The 22,727-nt window shown below is 40.9% G+C and overlaps 2 protein-coding genes across 9 annotated transcripts in view; one reads left to right on the forward strand and one right to left on the reverse strand.

Annotated features, from left to right (window-relative positions):
- The window catches only part of CDKAL1 (CDK5 regulatory subunit associated protein 1 like 1), a 435,672-nt gene that overhangs the window by 88,395 nt on the left and 324,550 nt on the right, over positions 1-22,727 (forward strand). The gene's annotated exons all lie outside the window — the stretch shown is intronic.
- Positions 9,514-15,769, reverse strand: LOC135184871 (uncharacterized). Of its 2 annotated transcripts, none has more exons than XM_064161058.1 (2): positions 12,835-15,769; positions 9,514-9,579 (listed from the first exon to the last, which is right to left on the reverse strand). In XM_064161058.1, the coding sequence occupies exon 1, from the start codon at positions 15,096-15,098 to the stop codon at positions 12,915-12,917; it is 2,184 nt and encodes a 727-aa protein (XP_064017128.1). In that variant the 5' UTR covers positions 15,099-15,769; the 3' UTR covers positions 9,514-9,579; positions 12,835-12,914. The 2 variants fall into 2 exon arrangements, with proteins under 2 accessions (XP_064017128.1, XP_064017127.1); XM_064161057.1 differs by lacking the exon at positions 9,514-9,579 and adding an exon at positions 10,353-10,443.

A 22,727-nucleotide genomic window follows, 5' to 3' on the forward strand; every position in this document is an offset into this window, starting at 1 on the left:
CAAGCTACTGAAGTAACACAGCTTTGGTGCTCTTTTGTTAACCTTTGCTGACTGTCCTGAGAATCTTGAGTATCCAGATGTTTGAAATAGAATTAGATCATTAGAGCAGTGTGTGAGGGGTTTGTTTACTTATTCAGTGCTGTTTTGTGATGCTTGTCTCTCCATTTCTTGGCTTCTAAATTTAATATGTTTACAATAGGAAAAGACAAACCTTTTCAACATGATGGGTTTTCTTTTAGCCTGACTTTTAATGATAATGAGAAACTTCTAGTATGTTTTAATGAGGCTACCTTTTTCTCAGCATTCAGATTTGTAGTTGCACAAGAGGATGTTTTGTACTGGTTTGTTTTTGTTGTTGTTGTTCATTTGTTTGTTTTCTCTGATTAGCTTTATTTCTTTATTAGTAATCTTTGATCTATTGCAGTGTTGTGGACACACTGAGCCATTGACCCAACCATCCTTATTCAACTGCACAGGGATTCAAAGACTGTTTCTGTGAAAATAGACAACAGTTGTTTGTTTATCCTTTTAAAAACTGCTCATTCCTTTTGCACATGGGGAATATGTGTGCTGCCACTAGATGTTAAAGCATTCAGGCTGGACAGGAGTCTAAAGACTTTAGACTTAGGCTGGTAGCATCAAAAATATGTAGTGAAATATATATGGAGTTGAGCATGGCTAGTCAGTATTATGGAGCTGTGGCATGGTTCCCTTAGTGTTTGCTTTCAAGAGATAGGAGAGATTGCTTGTGAGTTAGAACCGCAAATCCAAGTTGAGGATATTTGTAGAACATGTCCTTACAACTGAAAGGAGAGATGAGAGCGTCGGAAGTTCAAAGACAGACGTGCTTAGATGTTATGCAGTTGTTAAATGCCCTGACATCATTTCCAATGCTTTGTTTCCGAGCATTCCCAAGGCTTTGCGAGATGAATACCTGGGTATCAGGTTACATCTGGATTGTAGGGCATTTGTATCATAGGTGGAGAATGAGAATGCTCAAAAATAGCATAAGACTGTTGCTTTCTCTGCTGTTTAAACAGTGCTTTAATTAAATTCCTGAAGCTGTTTAAATATTTCTATAGAATTAAGTTAAACCAAACGTGTTTGGTTTTGTAGGCTTCGATAGCTTTATGTAATTGTGTTACATTATTTTGTTTATGAATATTAGCATTCATGCAAGTTGAGAAGTTAAATAAGCACAACTGGCACATACAAGTGGGAATCGGTATCAGTCGTTCCTGAGGTCTCTTGTCTGTTTTCCTTATCTGAGTTAGTTATGTTCTGAGCAGTCCCCCAAGGCCAGGCAATGGCTAACACAACAAGTTGTGGATTATTGAAATTCCCTCTTGCTAGTGCATGGGCAGAAAATTAGAGTTCTTCATGAAACTCGAGTAGCCTCATTTATTCAGGGCTTTACTCGGCACATCAGCATGGGCTGATTATGATGGGCTGTGCCTTTGTAATGTCCATAGCTATCTGCAGAGATGTATAGTGTTTTAGCAGCTGAAGGGTGAAAAAAAACACTTCTTCTGGATGCATAATGAGACAATCAAAATAAATACTGATATCTTATATAACATGTAGCTTTCTCAGAGTTCCTTGTTATATGTTAGCTTTATATCACTTGAGAATGTTGTTAGATGCCTCTTGGAGAGCAAAGTTTTACTACTTTGTTTATCGAAAGTGGTATTATTATGAAGGAGTAAGGAATTAAATTCTTAAGCAAAGTGATTGTCTTCCCTTCCTAATGTATCTGGAGCAAGCTTTATTCAGAGGGACTTTACAGTGAGTGTAACTTGGTAGCCATATTGCTTTATCTTGAATTGTCTTCTCCTATGGCAATGAGTTGTTAGTGAAAAGACAATTAAAGTAACTTCCCATTGTGCTTTCCAGACATACCTGGTGGACTTACAAAAAGACATTTTAGGCTTCTAAGAGCCACAGCAGTAAAAAACATGGGTAGTTTTGTCAGGGATTGTCACTTTGTTATGGCAGTTTCCAGAGTAAGTCATGCATGAGTCATCAAGTACAGGTCAGTGTAATACACAAAATATTTTCCCATAAACATGCACAATTTCTTCTGGCAGGGGTTACCATGTTGGGAGACATGATCAAGTTTACATCCTTGCTTAACTCACAGTTGAAAATTTTGAAATATGGAGCTGAGAGAATCCTGATAAGGTGTATAAGAAGTCCACTGGAAAGCAGTACAGCCATGACATGACTCTGAATCAAAGTCATTACTCTGTTGAGCTAATCTTTGGTGTTTAAAAGCCACTAATGAAACTTCTTGCCATTGAACAGCTTCTGTCCTGTTTGCTGACTTCGAAAAGGAATTCTAAACAGCTTACAGGTGTTTCTTAGTGAAGGCTGGAAGAAAGGTATAGAAAAATCTCCATTCAGTTCTATCAAACATAGCAGACCTCTCTAGAAAGAAGCTTACCTCCTGAGGTAAATCGCTGATGTATTTAACGTCGTTTCCAGAGTGTAGAGCTTAACTCTGATCTCAAGGTAAAATTTCATCAAAAGGTGCAAACTTAATGGACTTTAATGCTTAAGTTCTCATGGGTAAAACAAGTCTTAAACTAAAAGCTGGAATTACTTCTGGTTTGTGGAAGGTGAAGCAGCCACCCTGGTTTGTCAATGCCTAGCTTGTGTCCGGGTGGCAGATACCAGGTGATCTTGGGGAACAGAGTTAGGTGAGGAAACGTCAGGTCTCTGCAATATTCTCTACTGACACTTGAGCTTTTTACTTTATCTAAAAAGCGATTTTGGAACATATATATTTAAAATAGTACTACAAGAACTGCAATAGTGTGTTCTGTGGCACTAATTAGGAAAGTATTAGATTTTCTTTCAAAGCTCATATCATTTGCTTCCTTTTTCTAGCAGTTGCACAATTCTCTGGCAAATTTTACGTGTGTGATAGGCTCAGAGAAGGACAGATTTCAGAGAAGGACAGATTTTTGCTTTATGGTACATCTGAAGCCTCTGTGCAGTTCTTTGAAGATCAGTTTCTTCAATCAAACATAATGGGCATCAGAATAAGAGGTGATTGCTACTCTTGATGTACTGTTGAAGTCCTTTCAGGTAGCTGTAGACAGTGATAAGGTTTCCTCTCAGCTTTCTATTTTTTTAAACTGAAGTCCCAGCTCCCCCAGTTGCTCCTCATAAGTTTTATTCTCCATGATTCTGAACCTTTAGCTTCAGCTATGACCTTCCAGGCCCAGTACTTATAAGTGACAGTTGTTTCTGCAAGTCAGAGGCACTGCCCAGGAGGGTGTTCTCAAGGAAATGAAAATACAATTTAGAAGTATGAATGAGTTCTGGAGCACAAACTTACCTCAGAAGTGGGTTTGCGATTTCAGGGCTTTTTTGTTGTTACTGGAGATTTGGGTTTATGATAATCTTTACTAGGAGACCATATTTTTCTCTTTCTGGAATGCACTAAATTGTGTGATAACCATCTTTTGCCACGGGTGTTAGAAAGGTTATAGTAATGATAGTTGCCCTCGATACACAAGGAGGGGAAACCCATCCCATTCAGCACTGGATGAGAGTCCTGGGGAAATGTCTGAGTCTGTGCAACTGTGTCAGAAGTGCACTGTGGGCAGCCTGTGAAGAGGAAGTGTTGTTGTGTAGAGGCAACCTCACCTCTGGCGCTTTTACATTTTGTGTGTTTGACTTTGCAACCTAAATGATCTGTTTTGACCACAGTTGTGTGCATTGTTTTCTGGGTGAGAAAACCAGCCGACAGCAGTTTGTTACATGGCACCGCACTCTGTGCATCACTGTAACCTCGCTCCTAGGCTGCTGAGCCAGTTGCTGTTTCCCCCAACACCCTTCTCCAGTTCACCTCTACTCTGCATTCACATTGTGCAATTTATCTGCTGCTTGAACAGCCTGGATTCACGGAAAGCAGAGGAGGCAGAGGCACCCTGCTTTGTGTTTGGATAGGTGGGATGCAGCCTTCTGTGTTCAGGAGGTAAAGTTGTCCCCTCTGCACATGCTTGGTGGAGTCAATCTCTGCAGGACATTGTTTAAATTGGTGTCTTCTGCCAAGCTAGAGCACCTACAGTTGGTCAAATGTGAGCCTTTTTTTATTATTATGTTGGCAAAAAGCTTATCTATCATAAAAACATTTTCTGTTGCCCATCTTGAAATTCACTTGATTAAAAAAAAAAAAAAAAAAAAAAGTCTTCCTAACTTCTAAAAATCTTCAGCAAAGCACTGATTATCATTGCCCTGGGTCTTCAGCTTTATTCTTGGACAAGAGCTATGACTTATGGAGAGTTATGATTGCATGCTGGAGTTTCCAGATCTGGTCAGATAGTCAGGGAATTTCAGCCTGATGGATGGGGAGGAGGTTTAAGCTAAAAAATAAAGCATTAGCTGACTGTTAGAGTAGATCTTTTGCAAGCAATCTAGGAAATACAGCAGCTAAGTAGTACCTGACTCTAGTTTGGCAATCCTAAAAAATTCTTTTAAAGTGACGACTAATTTGACAAATAATTTTATTTCTGGAAGGAAAAATATCCAAGTGTATAGCATTGCACGTTCAGTGATTTTGATAAAGGAAGATAAAACTAAACTAGCCTTAAATGATTCAGACTTAAAAATATTACCTGAAGGGTAAATTACAGAAAGGAGTAAATCTTTTGCAATGTGTTTGCTGAAGCTTGGTGTACACTTCTCTAATGTGGTGAGCTCTGAGCTTACTTATGCCTAAATTGCTGGAGGTAGGCTCAGGAGCAAGATGCAGTTGGATATGAAACCTTTGTCACTCTGTCTGGTACCAGCTTTCAGCAGAGGGAAGGTCAGGAGATGTGGAGACGTCAAGAGTCCTTCTGGCTGCCTGCCCTGCGTGCTGCCTCTGCCCCAGTGAGCTGTGAACCCAGCTGCTTGACAGGTGGTGGAGAGAGATCACCAGGGTGGTTTTATGTTTTCCTGCAGATGGAGGTAGAGTTACCAGATAGTCTTTGTTTACCAAATGTTAATGGTTTCTTAAGGAAATAACTCTGTGCCTTCTGGAGCAAAGTTTCCTAGCTGAGGAGAGTAGTTAAAGCTCAACAAGTAATATTTTAAAACACTGTGTCTCTTTGTGACTAATTAATAGGTTCACTAACTCACATTGCTTGGGAGCAACTTATAGTTACAGTGGCTTGCAGCGTGCCTGCAGAGCTACTGTGGAGTGGTTAAAGAAAGTGTGATGGACTCTGTTACATTTTCCCTGGACTTTTACAACCATCATGTTATTTTAAGGATGAAATAGAGAAGCAGTCCCAATGTAATTGCTGCCAGGTTGCAAACAGAGCTGACAAACATGCCTCATTTTTAATCAGAAAAAAATACTGCTACTTGCTGAAGTTATCTTAGTAGTTGTGAGGATAACATTTAATATGTTTTGATCTTTTTCTGCTTCAGTTGCATGTTGGTTTGGAAGGCTCACTGAGCTTGAACAATGACAGAAAAAAAATCTGTCTCACCTATCATGAGTTAAAGTTTAAACAGCAAGAGTTAACTAGCTGCAGACCAGGAGAAAAAAAAGGAAGCTTCTTAGCTTTGCACCTGTTAAGTGCTGCAAATAATTGGAAAAGCAAAAACAAAACAGAAGCAGTACAGCAGCTGCCAACCCCAGCATATTGGGTATACACAGGTACCTGGGCCAAGCAGGTTGAGGAAGACAGAATTTTTTGTGTTCAAAGCTGAGATGTGTTTTGTGCTGTGGAAACCGTGGGCTACAGGTGTGGTGTTTGCACTAGAAGGAACAGCCAAAGCAGTCACGAGGGGGGATTGCACTCTGGCAGGAGGCAATGAAAGCCTTGCTGTAACTTGAGTTGAATATGGCTCAAAGCGTTTTTCCAACCACCTCAGCTGGTCTCATAACAGGCAGTCTCCCCCCTCACAGACCCTCCCTTGGTTATGTCTTCAGGTCAGAGGTGTAGCCTCCCTCCACAGTAATGAGCCACATTAGGAAAATTATATGTTTCTTTTCTGCTTTCTTGTAGCAGGAATGAGTGAGCGACGTGGTTACATTTTTGTGTAGATGTGAATTGGCTGCCTTGTTTTGCTGAAATTAATTAGCTGCCTGGTGCTTCATATTACTAGAAATCCATTATTGAAGACTTGAAAATTGAGGGGGGGAAAAAAATAGTGGGCATTGGAATTTTAATGCTCCTGGTTTAGTTCAGCTCAAATTGGTAAGGTTTTTAAAGATAGAAAGTCTTTTGTTCTTCTTTTTTTTCCCCAGAAGCTTCTGTGTCAGTTGGAGAACCAGGAATTGCAGTAACCCATTAGTAGTGAAAGAAAACCTAAACCTGAGTATGGTAGGACTGGTAGTAATTTATATGTGGTGGGTCTGAAAGCTTAAATTATCCCCAGGAGGCTTTGATTAAGGCATGTTTTTGCAGCAGCTTAAGCTTTGTCCTGGTGATTCATTTCGATATTAAGCTTCTTCTGCAACTCATTTTACATTTCCCTGGTCAATACAGGTAATATTAGGATGCTTGCACTTTTTATTCTTTAAAGGAACAACAAAAAGTGAAATTGATAAATTTGTTGTACTTGCTTTTACTAAACAAGGCAATAGTAAACTAGATCAAGGTTTAGCATAAACATAAGCTGTTAGGCCTCCTTCATGCACCAGCACTTACTTTTTCTTCTCCTCCCCCACCCCCCCAGTGGAAAATTACAGTATTTTAGTAAGTAATGAAACATGATCTGTTCTGGTGGTCTGAGAACACCTGAACCTCTAAATTAAGGTGGCCCAATAAATATTTGTTCTCCACACGGAGTTTTCTACTGTATCTTGAAAAGCCTGGCTTCTAGGATGGACAAAACCCCAAACTTGGGTTTTGGCCGTTGTGACAGGACATGAGGAAAAGGGTAGCTGTGCTCTCTAAAGGATATTTAGCTCTGAGTGACCCAACAGTAGGTGGTTTGAGAATAAGGCAAATGTTCAAGAGTGTGAAATCAGTGATGTTCTACCTAGGTGCTTGGCTGTGGCTTTGGTAGGCTTCTTCAAGCATCTTCCATGGAATACTCTGTCTTAAAGCAAGGATGAGTTTTGAAAATGGCAGTATTGTTGGAATGGTATGAGACCTTGAGAAAACTGTATTTACCTACTTATTTGCATTTTCTATAATTGGTGTCTAACAAGCAATGAAATGGATCTGCACTGTGAAGAAGGAAATTATATTAATTTCTGTTTTAAGAGAACCAAGGAATTAAGAGAACTGATGAAGGTCCCATTAGGATGTTGGTGGTAGAGCTAGGAAGTCGATGTAGGTTAGAATTCCACTGCTTAGGTTAGTAGAGTCCCACTGCAATGCTTAATCCAGCAGAATTAAATTATTTTACTCTCCTGTATTCCAGAACTTGCAGCTGAATCCAGTTGTGTTTTTTTTTAGATTCTAAACTGCGTTCTTTATTTTTAATTTGAAAGAAAAAAAAACTGAGAGAAGTGTTTCTTTGCTAACCTTGTATGGAAGGACTTTGCATTTGTTTCATGCTGGGAAAAAAGAGCGAGAAAAAAGCCATTCTTTCTGCAGCAGGTTGCTTGGCTGGTATTCAATATCGTGTTAATCTTGTGCATCTTGTTAAACTGCTACACAAGCTGGATGCAGACTTATCTACAAGAGCAAAGAAAGTTATGCTGTAGCAGGTCTGGGCAATCACGTGCCACTGTAGCTTCTGTGTCGCTGTTAGGCGCTGTTAGCATGCTGACTGTTCCCAAAGTTGAGGAAATGGACTTACAGAATCCAATATGGATTGTAAATGTAAGACATTTAATACACAAATCAGAAGGCTTTTTATACTATTACAGGATTACATGTCGATTTCTAATTGGTCCATGCAATACATTTTTGTGGTTTAAAGCATAATCATTAGTAGATACAAAAAGGTATTTTTATAAGCAGTACGTGTGCTCATATATCAAACCCTACATTTCCAGATGTGCAGATCCTTTGTTCTATGGTATATTCATGACTGATTCATTACTTGTTTTACTTTGCACAGCTGTATCACAAGGACGCAACATCCTCAGGCCAACTCTGCTTTTTTTCATAGAAAGCACGAAGCGGACACAGTGTCCTTGGGCTGACCGGTGTCTTACCCGCTGTGTTCCAATCGCCTACATATCGATTGCAAAGCAACAGCCCCTACAAAATTCCCCACATCTCCCCCTTTCTTTTCAAACACTGTAGCAGCGATCCGATGCATCTGCCAGGATAGACATCGGAAGATGCAGGGTCCTAAAAATAACACAACAATAACAATAAGCAATACTATTCCTACAGTTTTGATTAACTCTTTTGCCCAAGCTGAAATTCCCCATGACATTAGCCAATCATCAAAGGGGTTATGATTCGCTGTAATTCTCTCTGTATGATGCTGAAGCCAGTCTACCTTTTTATGGATTGAATCACTATGATCAGACAAGTTAAAACAACACATTCCTTCTACATCTTCACAGCCTTTTCCTTGTACTAAAAGCAAGTAATCTATAGCTGCTCTATTTTGCAGGGTAGCCTTTCGCAAACTATTTTGATCTACTGCAAGCTGAGAAATAACACTAGTAGTAACATTAGCTTGTTTTGCTGTCCAACATGCTAATCTCTGAATGGCTGACAAGGCATGTGCTGTTCCTATAGGAGGAAACAATGCTCCAAAAACTCTTGCTGTATGAGACCAAAGTTCCACTTCATCATTACAATCAGAGGTTAACATTTCTACATTTCTACGATTTCTTAATAGAGTAGCACTACTTGCAATATGATTTCGGATAAATTCTGAAGTAGGAGTTAGCAAAGAAAGGTGACCAATGTAACATGGCCCTCCGTTACTTTCTTTTGGGATTCCAGGCCACGCTCTTCTACCACAGATCAGGAACACATTTCTAGGCAATCTTAAGGCTTTGGTAATGTTAAGGCACATACCATTTGTGTTCCAACCATAAACCGTGTCTTTAGCACAAAAATCAGAGGTACTCCAATAAGGAAAGTGATAGGATGTTAGATCTGTTATTTGACGATTCGTCAGATTGTACGAGCCAAATATCAGACATCCTGACTGATTTGGCATTCTACTTCCTAACAGGTTGAACTCTTGAGGATCCCATGGTAAAGGGTCATTGAGGCTTGCAACTATTAATGCCATACAATGACTTATACTTTTTGCTGTAGAACAATCTTGATGTGTGAGAGATGAAAAGGAGGCTACCAAAGTGCGTTGATCATCAAATGGCAACCCTATCAGGCATGTTTTAAATGGGTCTGTGGCTGCTGATAAGTGTAAGCAAAAGGATGGGTTATTTGTCTCCTTTGCCCAATTCACCCAAAAGTTGTCTTCACTACCCCACCCAAGATTCTCCTGCACCACAAAAATAATTACAATAGCAGATAACCAATACATATTGTTCAACATTTAGCTCAGATCAGTTGTCTCTGGTGACGTTGTGTGCAGCTTCTAAGTCAGCGATTTCTTCTATCGCCGTTTGATCATCCTCCTTGTTTTCCTTGGTTTCAGCATGTAGCCAGGGTCGCACCCACTTGGCTGGCAACCACCGCTCTCCGTCCTCTGTAATGACACAAGCATATCCACGACCCCAAGTTATTAATCTCCATGGTCCATTCCAGGTGGCTGATGAGGGGTCCCAAGCTTGCACAGAAACGTGTGTTTCTTTTAAAGGATTGTTTTGAGTAAAATGTCTAAAGATAGGGGTTGACCCAACTTCTTGATTCGACTTTTGTGACCAGAGTTTCCAATTTAAAACATAAATGGCCTTTGAAAGAATATCGTGGGGGGAGTGGGAATGGGAAAACTCCCCCTGTCTTTGAAAAATGGCAATATATCGTTTGAGATCAGAATGCTTTCTTTCAACAATTGCCTGTCCTGTGCTATTGTAAGGAATTCCAAATAAATGTTTGATATTCCAGGCTGAAAGAAACGCTTCAACAATTTGGCTTTTATAATTTGGACCATTGTCTGTCTTAATTGTTTGGGGGTTTCCTAATACAGCAAATGCCATTCTCCAATGTCGACACGTTGCTGACGCCCCCGATGATGTCATGGCAGATGCCCACAAGGCTGAACTATATGTATCTACTGTGACATGAACATATTTTAGACGTCCAAATGACGGAACAATTGTAATGTCTGTTTGAAATAACTCTCTTGCCTCAGTCCCCCTAGGATTAGTGCCTTCTGATTGTAGGGGTGAGACCTTGGCACAATCAGGACACGAGGCAATAATGCCACGAGCAGTTTGCAGAGATATAGAGAATTCCTTAGACAAACTTTTTGCAGATTGGTGAAAGAATGCATGACTTACTTGTGCTTGCTTAATTGCCTGAGTGGCTGATTTGACAGAAACAGAAGGTTCATCAGTATCATTTTGCTGGGCTCCAGCACTCACCACCTCATCGGCTTTCGCGTTTCCTTCTGACAAGAATCCAGGCAAGTTAGTATGACTACGAATATGAGTACAAAAATATAAACATTTTCTGTTTAGAATCAAATTCAACAATTGAATAATCACAGCTTCAATAACCTTGTTAGAAATGTGTCCAATAATTGACTCCTCTACTCGATTCACAACAGAAGCTACATACATAGAATCAGTAATAATATTTACAGGGATATTTACAAAGTCTTCAAACACCATTGTTACTGCTTTGAGTTCAAGGCATTGAACAGAAACTCCTTCTAGTTCTTTCACTACAGTCTTCCATTGTTTGGAAGTGTCACACCATTTAGCATAGCCATATTTGTGTGTTTTCCCAGAAGCATCAGTAAAAACTGTAACACCATTTTCAATAGGTTGTTCACATTTCAGTGCTTTCTGGTTTAACATCAATTGAGTACCAAATAAAGGAAATGCAGGATAATGATTATCAATAGATGTAGCAATCACTGCAGTAGCAAAAGAATATGACATGTTACACCATTCTTCTACCACTGATTTCATTGCAAATGGTAACACAATCTTAGTTACTTCTACCCCAAAAACATGACATACTCTACGTTTTGCCTTTAACAGCAAGGAACCAACAAGGTCAAGTTTGTGTAACAGTGATGCATGAGGCTGACTTTTTGGAAATAACCACTCCAATAGTAGGAATGTCTTCTGATCCTGTTCCTGTCCTATTGCCAAATAATAATCATTGTCTTGTTGGCATAAATAAACATTGATTGGCAAGGCAGTATTGTAACGATATGCTTGTAATTCAGCTATTTTGTTATTAATTTTTTCAAGTGCCTCATAGTGCTGGTTTTGCAAAACTCTAGGTTCTGCTGGATGTTTTGATCCTTTTAGCAACTCTCTAAGGGGTTCAAGATCTTTATTAGTAATCCCTATCCATTGTCTGATCCATTGCAATTCTCCTAATAATTTTTGGACATCATTCACTGTTTCTATTTTCACATGTAGTGTAATTTTTTGAGGTCTGATTCTGCTTTCTGTCACTATCAGTCCTAGATAATTCCATGGTTCTTGGGCCTGAATCTTATCTTTTGCAATTGTCAATCCCCAGTGCTTAAGAGACTGTGATAATGTAGTCTTTTCAGTTTCTGTTAAGGGAATGGGAGAAGCAATCAAGATATCATCCATATAATGTAATACCACGTATGTAGGGTGTGAACTCTTCCAATTTTATAATGCTTGGTTAACATACCATTGACATATGGTTGGGCTATTACGCATTCCCTGTGGCAGAACTATCCATTCAAATCTTCTCATGGGGGCACTGTTATTCTTTGATGGTATACTAAAGGCAAATCGTTGAGTATCAGCAGGATCGAGTGGAATACTAAAGAAACAATCCTTAAGATCAATAATGTAGACAGCCCAATTAACAGGTATTGCAGCTGGAGAAGGTAGGCCTGGTTGTAACGCTCCCATTGGCGTCATTTGCTCATTAACAGCACGAAGATCGTGCAAAAATCGCCATTTTCCTGATTTTTTCTGTATAACAAAAACTGGAGTGTTCCAAGGACTAAAAGATTCTTTTATATGGCCTTTCTCTAATTGTTCATCCACAAGCTGGTTCAGGTGCTCCAATTTTTCATCAGTGAGCGGCCACTGATCAACCCACACAGGCTTATCAGTTTTCCAAGTCAGCTTAATAGTGGGAAGAGCACCTTTGTCAGTGGCCGCTATGGAAAAGGAGTAGACAAAACAAGTTGCCATTGGGAGAGTACATCTCGACCTAGCAACCATAAGGGTGTGTTCATGATTACAGGTGTTACTTTTGCAATGTTCCCCTCATTGTCTTTGATGTCCAATAACACAGCACTTTTTCTCATTTCTGCTAGTCCTGCTATTCCCAAAACCTTCTCAGATGAATTTACAATTGGCCACGCTTTTGGCCAATATGCAGCTGGCACTATAGTGACATCTGCACCCGTGTCAATCATCATCTCAGCTGTAATGGTTTTAGGGGTGATCTGAGTATCGGGATGGATAATGGTAACAGAACGTGTAGGTTTGTTGTTAGTTATCACCTCAGAGAAAGCTATTAGTGGCTCTGTAGACCCAAACCCTCCTGTTCCTCTGATTTTAGGTGTTGAATGTGGTACACAGGCTTTGAAAGGAATCAATTGTGCTATCTTACTGCCTTTTGGAATGGTAATTGGTGGTGTAAAAACATTAACCATAATGTGAATAACTCCTGTGAAGTCACTATCGATTAATCCTGGTTGTACAAAAATTCCAGTTCTTGTAGCTGAAGATCTTCCTATTAGCAAGGCAGAAAGTCCATACCCTAATGGTCCTTTACTGGTAGTAGGGATTAGTGTAACCTCCTGTGTTGTGATTGTTATTGTTTCACTTACGACCAAATCGAGGCCAGCGCTTCCTCTGGTGGCGGCGAGTAGATCGTCGAGGCAGCCTCCGTTGTGGGGGGTCCGGTCGCTTAAGATGAGGTCTGAGCCGCGCCCCCCACGCGGCCTCCCCCGTTTCCCTGCTGGGGCACAAGAGGTGTTCCATCCTTCTTAAATCGGGATTTGCAGTCTGATGCTCTGTGTCCGAACTTGTCACACTTGTTGCAGGTACCTGCGAATGGAGAACTCATCGACGATACTTGGTTAGTAACAGCCTTAATTGTAGGACAATGCTTTTTAAAATGTCCCGTCTGTCCACATTTAAAACATACAGGATTTGAGCCCTTGTCCCCCTTTCCTTGTGGCGAGCATTTGGACAATGCAGCTGCTAATGCAGAGGCATGAATTCGAGCCTTTTCCTTCTCTTCTTCCATCGGGGCTCGAGAACATTGTTCTACCATTTGCAGTAAAGAAGCAGCAGGGGGTAAAGTGGCAATTAACCTCCGACAGGCAGCATTGGCATTTTGCATAGCAATCTCTTTTACCAATGTCTCTTTCATGTTGGCTGGAATGTCAGGTGCCATTTCAACACCTTCTGTAATTCTGTCAACAAATGCCATAAATGACTCAGAGTCTCTCTGTTTAATTTGCAAGTATGGTTGTTTTGGAGTGCCAACCTGTGGCAAACTGGCGAAAGCTTCAAGGGCAGCCACTTTGCTTTGAGCCAGAATTCGCAAGTCTAGCGCAGCTTGCCGCTGTGGGTCAATGTACTGACCGTTCCCCATCAATTGCTCTAGGGAGGCCACCCGTAAGGGATCTCCGTGCGGCAGTGTCAAGTTATCAAGCTGTTTCTGCTCTAATCTTTCCTGCCACTTGTTAACAAACATCATATAACTCGTAGGTCCCAGCATCAGTTCAAACAGATGTTTAATGTCTGTGGGTATTAGTGTCTGATGTTTTATAAATGTTTCCATCTGTCTTCTGACCAGTCGATTGTCTATTCCATAATCTAAAATTGCTTTCTGTATTTTGGCAACTGTGGTCCAGTCTATAGGCTGCCAGTTTCTCTGTCCATTATTATCAATAGTTACTGGTGCAGCTGTAAACTGAAAATCCCCAGTAATTTCAGCATTGGTTACAACTCCCTTCCACCGGTTTGACATGTCAAAGTTGGGATCTTTTGGAATGTAATCAGAATTTCTCTGTTTAGGAGTCTCCTTTGACTTTTCCTCATTCGCTTTCCCTCTCCACCACTTCCAGACATCATCCACCATTCCACTTGCTGAATCCTCTTTCCTTTTATACTGAGGATACAATGCAAACCAATCTGCAAGCTTTCTCTTATCCTCCGCAGACAGTCTCGCTTCTGAACCATACTTAGACCGCAAATACCAATCGCCCTCCTCTATGTTCATTTCACCATCTCTGATACTTTGTAACACCCGTTGACGAACCCCTTCCACTGACATTTTACCATCTGTATTTTTCTCTTCAGTAACAGCAGCAGGGTGAACACAATTACCAGACTCAATCTTTGTTAATTGTTTCTCAACATTTTTCAGACCTTCAACAATAGACTTATGTGCCTTGCGATAACTCTCTTTAACCACCCTTGATTTGGAACCTTTATCCAACCGTTGCATCTCATTCAATAGTTTAGTCATTGCATCTGCCTGCTCATGTAAAAGAGTCTTTAACTCCTCTTCCTCAGGAGGCAGAGGGACAGTTGCAGGATCTATTTGCGGAGCTGATGGTACCGCTTGTCCCACTTCCATAGGCTCGGGGACTTGTGAACCTCCCGCTCCCTTATCGGGGTCCCAATCAGGAATGAGATAATCGTAAGGACCTTGGGTAGCAGGGCAAACAGTTTTCGTCTCAGTTTTTATCTCAGTTTTTGTCTCCGCGGCAGTTTTTGTCTCCGCCCCCGATCCCGATGTTACTTTATTTTTAGCGTCTTTCAAGATGGTCTGAATTATTGCTTCAACTTCTGCCTCCGCTCCTATTTTTTGTACTAAGAGACTGATCTGTCGATAGGTTGAAGCAAGTCTTTTTGCTTCTTTATTATCAGTCTGGACAGATTCCCATATTTCCTCCCCTATACGCTTCCACGTCTCGTCTTTAAAAACTTGTGCAGTTTCCTTGAGTAAGCCTCTACGGCGTGCCCAAGACAACAAATCTGTCACTAGAGCCCGATCCAGCGGGTCTCCAGCTTTCTGTCCAAATTTCAACAAGGCTTCAACAGAAGCTTTTTCTATTCCCGGGGCCGTATTCCCCATTCCGCGCCTTTTCCCTGCTCAAGGCAGCCGACTCACCCGCTGAGTCGAAAATCCGTGGTACCACTCACGCCTCTCTCGGACGTCCGGCCGCAGCCGCCGCGGAATTTCTTTTCTTTTTCCCCGCTTTGCAGTCAGCTCAGCTCTCTTCCCGGGTATCAGGTCTCTTGCTGATCACGTCGGGGGTCACCAGATGTCGCTGTTAGGCGCTGTTAGCATGCTGACTGTTCCCAAAGTTGAGGAAATGGACTTACAGAATCCAATATGGATTGTAAATGTAAGACATTTAATACACAAATCAGAAGGCTTTTTATACTATTACAGGATTACATGTCGATTTCTAATTGGTCCATGCAATACATTTTTGTGGTTTAAAGCATAATCATTAGTAGATACAAAAAGGTATTTTTATAAGCAGTACGTGTGCTCATATATCAAACCCTACATTTCCAGATGTGCAGATCCTTTGTTCTATGGTATATTCATGACTGATTCATTACTTGTTTTACTTTGCACAGCTGTATCACAAGGACGCAACATCCTCAGGCCAACTCTGCTTTTTTTCATAGAAAGCACGAAGCGGACACAGTGTCCTTGGGCTGACCGGTGTCTTACCCGCTGTGTTCCAATCGCCTACATATCGATTGCAAAGCAACAGCCCCTACAAAATTCCCCACACTTCTGACTCTTACACCTTCTTGCTGTTGTATGTCAGTGTGCTTCACATGGTAATCCCTGTAAGGTAGGGATGATGTGTTTCAATATCTTTGTGCAGTTCAAGGACAGTAGAGTCCAGCTCTGCATTGCTGCTGTTGCTCAGTGTCTCAATGCAGTAAAGTGAGACATGAAGTTGTGTTGCTCTTAGTCCTGTCATCCTTGACTGAATTCCATTCTCATTAGAGAACTCAGATGTAGGTCGAAATTGTGCCCCTTCTCCACAGAATTAGCATTTCAGTTTTAAGCAGTTCATCTGGGTTATAACCATACTTTTAGTTAGACATGAGGGACTTGTTTTAGGACCACGTGGTCTGTGTGCCCCATTCCTGTAATAGAGTAATAATGGGGCAGCCTTGCCTGTATACTCACACTTTTACTGCACCAACCCATAACGTTTTGTTGTACAGGTAGTAAATAGCAGTTGAAGATTATTAATATTGAATTTATGTTGTTGAGCACTTAGACTGTTTGCTACTTGTATTTTACACAGAAAATGTAACACAGAAGTCTGCTAGTTTTAATCTTTCATGCTTGTAGGACCTTCTGACTCTGTGTGCTTAGGCAAAGATGCACTACGTACTCTTAAGTCTTACTCTGTTTGCTCGTTTATGTTTAATAGTGACAGCCTGATTACTCTGAGTGCATGGTCATCATGCATGTATCAGTGGAGCTTCTTGGATGTTCATACTACCTAACACTTTTTTCATTGATTTGGATGATGGAACAAAGAGCATCCTTATTAGATTTGCAGATGACACCAAACGGAGAAGTGAGTTTGGCACAGCAGCCTGTGATTAGGTGAAATTAGCAAGCTGGAGGAGCAGGCCAGCAGAACCCCATGAAGTTCAGTGGAGATGCATGTACCTTGAATAGAACAACTCCATATAACAGTGTGGACTGGGAACTCTTGGTCTAGAGAGCAACTTGAGTGTTGGGGTTTGATTTGTTTGCATTACTCTTTAAAAAGAAAATAAACCTGGAGGGCATCAGGTTGAGTCAGCAGTGTGTCCTTGCAACGGTAAAGGCCAGCAGCTTGACTGCATTAGCAGCAGTGTGGCCAGCAAACTGAGGGAAGCAATTATTCTTGTTTACCATTTGGGAGAATAGAGTTGGAAAACTACCCAGTTTCAGACTCCTGAAGACAAAGCTGAGTATTGGTAATCTGGAGGGAATCTGTCAAATGGCTGCTGAGACTGGAAGGCTGGAAACAGGAGCTCGCTGCCTAATTTGCAGCTGCAGAGAAAATGGGAGCTCAGAATTTCTCAAAAGAGCCCAGTGTGATAGAACAGGAGGCAGTGGTCTAGCAATAAAACTTTGGTGTAGTTAGTGGGAGCATTAAGAGTGATAATTTGATTGTAATTCTGACTAGTTGTAAAGAAAAGCATGTTCCTGGTGAGAGAGGGTAACATGAACAGGTTGCATAGAAGAGCTGGTGTCCACCCTTGGAGAGTCTCCATCCTCACATTCTCAGAACTCAACTGAGCAACTGAACTTTGGAGTTAGCCCAGCTTTAAGCAGGTGTTGGAACTATTTGGGAGCTTAAAAGAAGACTCTGGAGATACTACCTGACTGAAGTTTTTCTGTGGTTCTATACAGCTACCTTGTTGACGGAGATTTTATAGAGGTATCTTTTTATGTCACTGTGTTGACCTCTCTTATACCAAGGCACATATAACCCAAATGGTGTTTTTTTGAGGCCAGGAGACTGTGTGTCAATCTGGCTTTGGAGCATGTGTATGTGTATGTCGTTTCAAGTGATTTTTTTCACGGAAGAGCTTAGTTGAGTGTGAACGGGAGAGGGTTTTTTGTGGTTTTTGTTTCTCTTTTTCGGCTACTCCTGTGTCAAAGAGCAAAGCCAATTAGAGCCTAGAGCCAGTTTGGAGAACAATGCTCTTAGAAATGCTCTCAGTGACAAACTACTTATTTGCTCACAAAGCTGGTCCGGAGCAGTGCTGTTCCTTTGTTTTCATTCAAAAGTACAGATATTTGCAGGTGTTGTCTTTGGCCTTTTCTTAAGAGAAGATGCTATCAGGATGGAACATGGGCACTTTGAGGTGCACTCATTATTGAGTAGGGCCAGAAGGCCATCCCTGTAGTGCTACCTGGGAGGTGTGATGGTGAAACTGAAAAAAAGATAAGGAAAAAAAGAAAAGGCAAAGTCAATGTGATAATTGGTAGCTGTTTACAGACATTTTCTTCCTAAAGGTACAGTTTCTACAATGACATGAATCCTTAAAGCAAGAATTTCAGAGAATAATTTGTCAGCTTACTGTTTTGGGACTTTTGTCTTGAATATTGGAGTGCTTTCTATCTTCCTTTCAGGAGGAGGCAGTAGTAGTTTTAAATGAGACAGTTGGACTAGATGATCATTGTAGGTCCCTTCCAACCAAGTTATTCTAAAATATTCAATACTTCTGTAACCCTTCATAATCTCCAGTATGCTATCATGGCTAGGGAATTTATTTCCTGGAATGTTAACACATGTGAAAGCTCATAATTCTCAAAGTTGGTGAGGTTTATAACATCCACTCCTTTTCCTTTTTTGGCTTGTGCCATCCTGCCTTTCAGTGTTCTCTTTCTCAAAGTAAGCTCCTGTGTGCCTGCAGTATAATCAGCTATTGGTATTGAAACCTTAATTATGGACTGATGTCAAAGTAAGTGCTTACTCAAGAACAATTTTTTTATGTCTACTCCTCCTCCATTTTTTGGTATTTAAAAATAAAGCTTAAAAGGTAAGAAGTTGGTGTGTGTTTGCATATCCAGCCCTCAAAGACAGCTGGCTGATCTGAGCTGACACACAGTTAAGGATTTAAATGCAGTGAGTCACTGACAAGCTTGACCTGAGGCTGAGAAATGAAAGCTGGGCTCCCACCTCTGTTTCCTTGTAAGCACTGTCAGGGCACAGCTGTGGCCCACACCATGCTTTGAAGTGAGCATGTATGGGATTAGCGACACATATGTTCTCCTGAGAAGCAGGTACATCAATCATTTGAATATACAGAGTATGTGAGACTGTCCCTTACTTTTTTCCTAACAGGACTAAATATTGCTAAAGGTACAACCATATTTCTCACTTTTCCTTCTATGTCTCTGTTCATGGAAAACCTTTGCTATAGTGTTTCTGGGCATTTCGAGGTCTCTTCCAACCTGGTTGATTCTATGATTCTGTGATTGTACCATTTATTAAAGCACATCTGCAGAATACAGTTGGACCCTGTCTTCAGGATCAAACAAAGATATTTGTGTCCACCTCAAGCTACAGTCTAGGCACATAGTTTGAAGCCTTGTGTCTTGTAAGCAAGACACCTGTATTTGTGGGGCTGGTGCATGCCTGGCCTTACAGCTGCAACTGATAAAAGGCAGCGTTGGGCTGAATCTGCACAGGTGTGCAAACACAAAACAGTGTTTGCTTACTCTGCTGCAATCTGAATCCTTCACTCCTCAAAGTATTTGTTTTCCCTGGAAAATGACATTGTAGTGTAATAGGTATAAGACCACATTAAATATCACTTAACAGAGCTGATCACTGCAAGAAAAAGGAGTGATTTCTCTGTACTTTTTTTCTTTTCCTCCGGGTGAATTAACTGTAGCTAACCAACTGTGAGACTACCCCACCTCAGTACAGCACTGACAAAACCTGCATTGACTCAAGACCTACGCCTGTACCCTCTCCACTGGAATTTTGTCTTGCTGTAAATCCCTTGTCTAGTGGTGTTAGGTAAAAATTACTGTTGCTTTGCTTAAGAGATGGAAGAAATATTTTGATGGTTTCACTTAAACACCAGGACAAAATTCTTCATTTTGAGGATGGCAAAGCACTGGACTGCCCAGATATGCTGTGGAGTCTCCATTTCAGGAGACACTGAACACCCACCCATCTGGACTTGTTCTTGGGTGATTTATTCCAGGTGTTCCTGCACTAGCAGCAAAGTTGGACTAGACAATCTTGAGAGGGCTCTTCCAACCTCTACCATTCTATGATTCTGTGACTGTCCCTGCAGCTAAGGCTGAAGTGCTGCAGCCTGGCTCTGGTCAATATGTGAATACATTGCAATTGGTATTAGACATTGCACTGTTGTAGTTTTCCTCAAGTATATGGAAGTATGGAAATTGGGATGAGCTAGTTAATACTTGTAGGTGTGAGCAGGTGTCTGCCTCCCTCCCCCCCCATTAGACGTTTGAGCCCTACAAGTTCATAAAGGTGGTGTGTCCTCAAAGCATCTTTCTTTCGTCAGCCTTTGGTCCTGGTTGCCTGACTCTCAGGCTGAGGGTGGTGGGGCAGAGGCTGAGTATTCTGCATGGATTCATAGTTAGGACTGCAGAAATGCAACCCTTTCATTCCCACATTCCCCTTGCAGTCCTTGTTCTGTAAACTGTCCTGTACAATTTCTCCCAGTTACCAGAGGTTTCTGTATAAGTAATGATCCTAGATGTACATAGCTGGATGTACATTAATTCTTTTCTAAAAGAGAGATAAGTACTATTTGAGTTGAAATAAGTAAAATCTATTCTTGGATTTGGCTTCTGTATCTGACAAGTGAATGTGGTAGTGTCTCAATTTAGCAAACACTTTATAATGTTCAGTTTTATTGCACTGCATTGCTAAAAATGCTGTCTGGATTACAAAATTATGATGCAGATTTCTTATTAAAGTCACAATTGAAATGTACATAAATATTATCTGGAACAGGTGAGGAACTGAAGAATGTAATTTGCTATAGTACAGTGTTTCATTATTTCAGCACTACTCATGTATTATACATTTCCATTAAGTATCTGAGCTGATGCCTCTTCTATCAGTAGATAGCTACTACAGCAAGTGGAATAGGAATTAATAGCACTGCAGTAGGAAAGCCACAGATAATATTACAAACACAGTATTAAACTTTGCAAAGTAGATTCAAAATTCTATTTCAGCTTTGAAAATAATAATGCCAGTGTGAGACTTGGAGAAGTCGATTTTATTTTTTTTTCCTGCCAACTCCTTGTCCAAGAACTCCTAGAAGGAGAAAGGGGGACTGTGGAAGTGTCATGGTGTTTGGGGTGACCTTTGTGCTGTTCCTGTGCCCCTAGAATACTGGCAGTATTACAGTACACATTTCAGGTGCAAATCTATTGCAATTAGATTAGCAAAGAGAGATTCATCGAAGTGAGGTAGCATTTAGTGGTGTGTGTGTATGTTGTCAGTTCTCTCTGTTTATTAAGACTAGCACAGTCATAACAGCTGGTCACTTGTCATCACTGTGGCTGAACCAAGTAATCTTCCTTTACGGTGTGCATGATAGCGTGTAAACCAGCAAACATCTTTCCCATTTAAGGTTAGAAGGAGCTGATCACAGTTGCTTTCACTTCATACAGATAGGACTTTGAACAAGTAACAGTCATTAAAAAATATCATGTCTTAAAATATGAAGCATAGGTTACACTTTTTCTTTAGAACCAATGTTTCTCAGGTTTCTTGTCTGAAATGAAAAGCACTGGATTTTCTCCAAGAGCCTGATGTGAACTCTCACTGTGAATCTGGCCTGAACAGCAGCCAGGGAGTAGGGACCGAGACTCCTGCCACCGGCTTCTTCATCCCTTTGTTCAGGAGGTGGGGCCCTGGCTCAGGTGAATAACTGTTGGAGCTGCCCAGGTTAGTTGCTGTTACTGTATAAAGAAGTAACTTGAAAGATGGTTTGACCAGCAATAGTGCCATGTCTGTTTGTCATAAAATGTTTGAGCCATCTGTTGTTAGACAAACTGCTCCAGTCTACCACCTGGTGTTTCACTGAGCCGAGGGATTTGTTCCAGATTAGCACTGGTTTACTTAATAAATATTGAAAGAAGAAAAAAATGGAGACAAGGGGAAAGATGATGTGATAGTTTTTCTGTTTTATTGAGTGCTGAATAATACTATTTGGATCATTGTCTCCTTATGTGGTTCATGTGTCACCAAACCCCATTTTCTTTTCATTTTGAAAGTTGAGGATGAATGTTAAAGAGATACAACGCTACACAGGGATTGGTATAAAGTTCTGAGCAACATATGATTTAGTTTGGAATTGTGGGTGGCCACCTGCTTTACCTTTGTTCTAGTGGCAATCTGGCAAGTAGCTGCTCTGGTTTGGTGCTTTCATTTGTTGGGTGTGTTACAAACCATACAGGGGAGCTGCAGACTGCCTGGGTTGGCATGGGCTGCTGAAGTGCTTGGCTACTAGCCCCTTGAATGCAAAGATCCCCATAGCTCTTAAGGACTTTTTGTTTGGTTGGTTGGTTTTCTTTTCTTTGGGCTTTTTTGTTTGTCAATGATCACAAAATTCATCCCTTTCACTATCACACAGAGGTAAATTCTAAGTTGATCATAAGCTATCTTATTTCCTTTTGCTAATCTTTAAATAAAAGGCTGCACTGCTCTCAGGTAGTGTAATTCTGAGTGCTGTGCCAGCACCTGCCCCTTGCACCCCTGGAACCGTTGCCTGGGTCACAGGGAGGTGCAGGAGGTATTGGAAGCGAGCTCAGGGCAAAGCATATCTCTTGACACAGGTTTTTTTGGTTCTGCTGTTCTTTGGGGCTTTTGTTGTTGTTTGTTTTGGTTTGTTTTTTTAAACCTCATACTTTTTACGCTGGTTAACAATTTCACATTTCTCATTCAGAGAAAGCAAGTAACACTCTCTTTTCCATCATGTTATTGGGATTAAAAAAACCCTCCAGCCTGCATCTGCAGTCTGTTGGTGTAACCCTCAGCTTCTTCCCACTTTATTGCTTTGCCTCCAGGTCTTGGTGTCCTCAGGATGTAGGAAATTAACGTACAGATTGTTAAAAAATTAATAGGTTTGTAATTGTTTACCATGGTATTTTACTTTTTCTTGTGAAAAACTGGGGGCTTTTGGAGGCTGAGTACTGGTTAGAAAGCCAAAGGATTGATGGGAAGAA

The sequence above is a fragment of the Pogoniulus pusillus genome, chromosome 21 (genome assembly GCF_015220805.1).
Source record: "Pogoniulus pusillus isolate bPogPus1 chromosome 21, bPogPus1.pri, whole genome shotgun sequence".
In the NCBI taxonomy this organism is placed as follows: Eukaryota; Metazoa; Chordata; class Aves; order Piciformes; family Lybiidae; genus Pogoniulus; species Pogoniulus pusillus.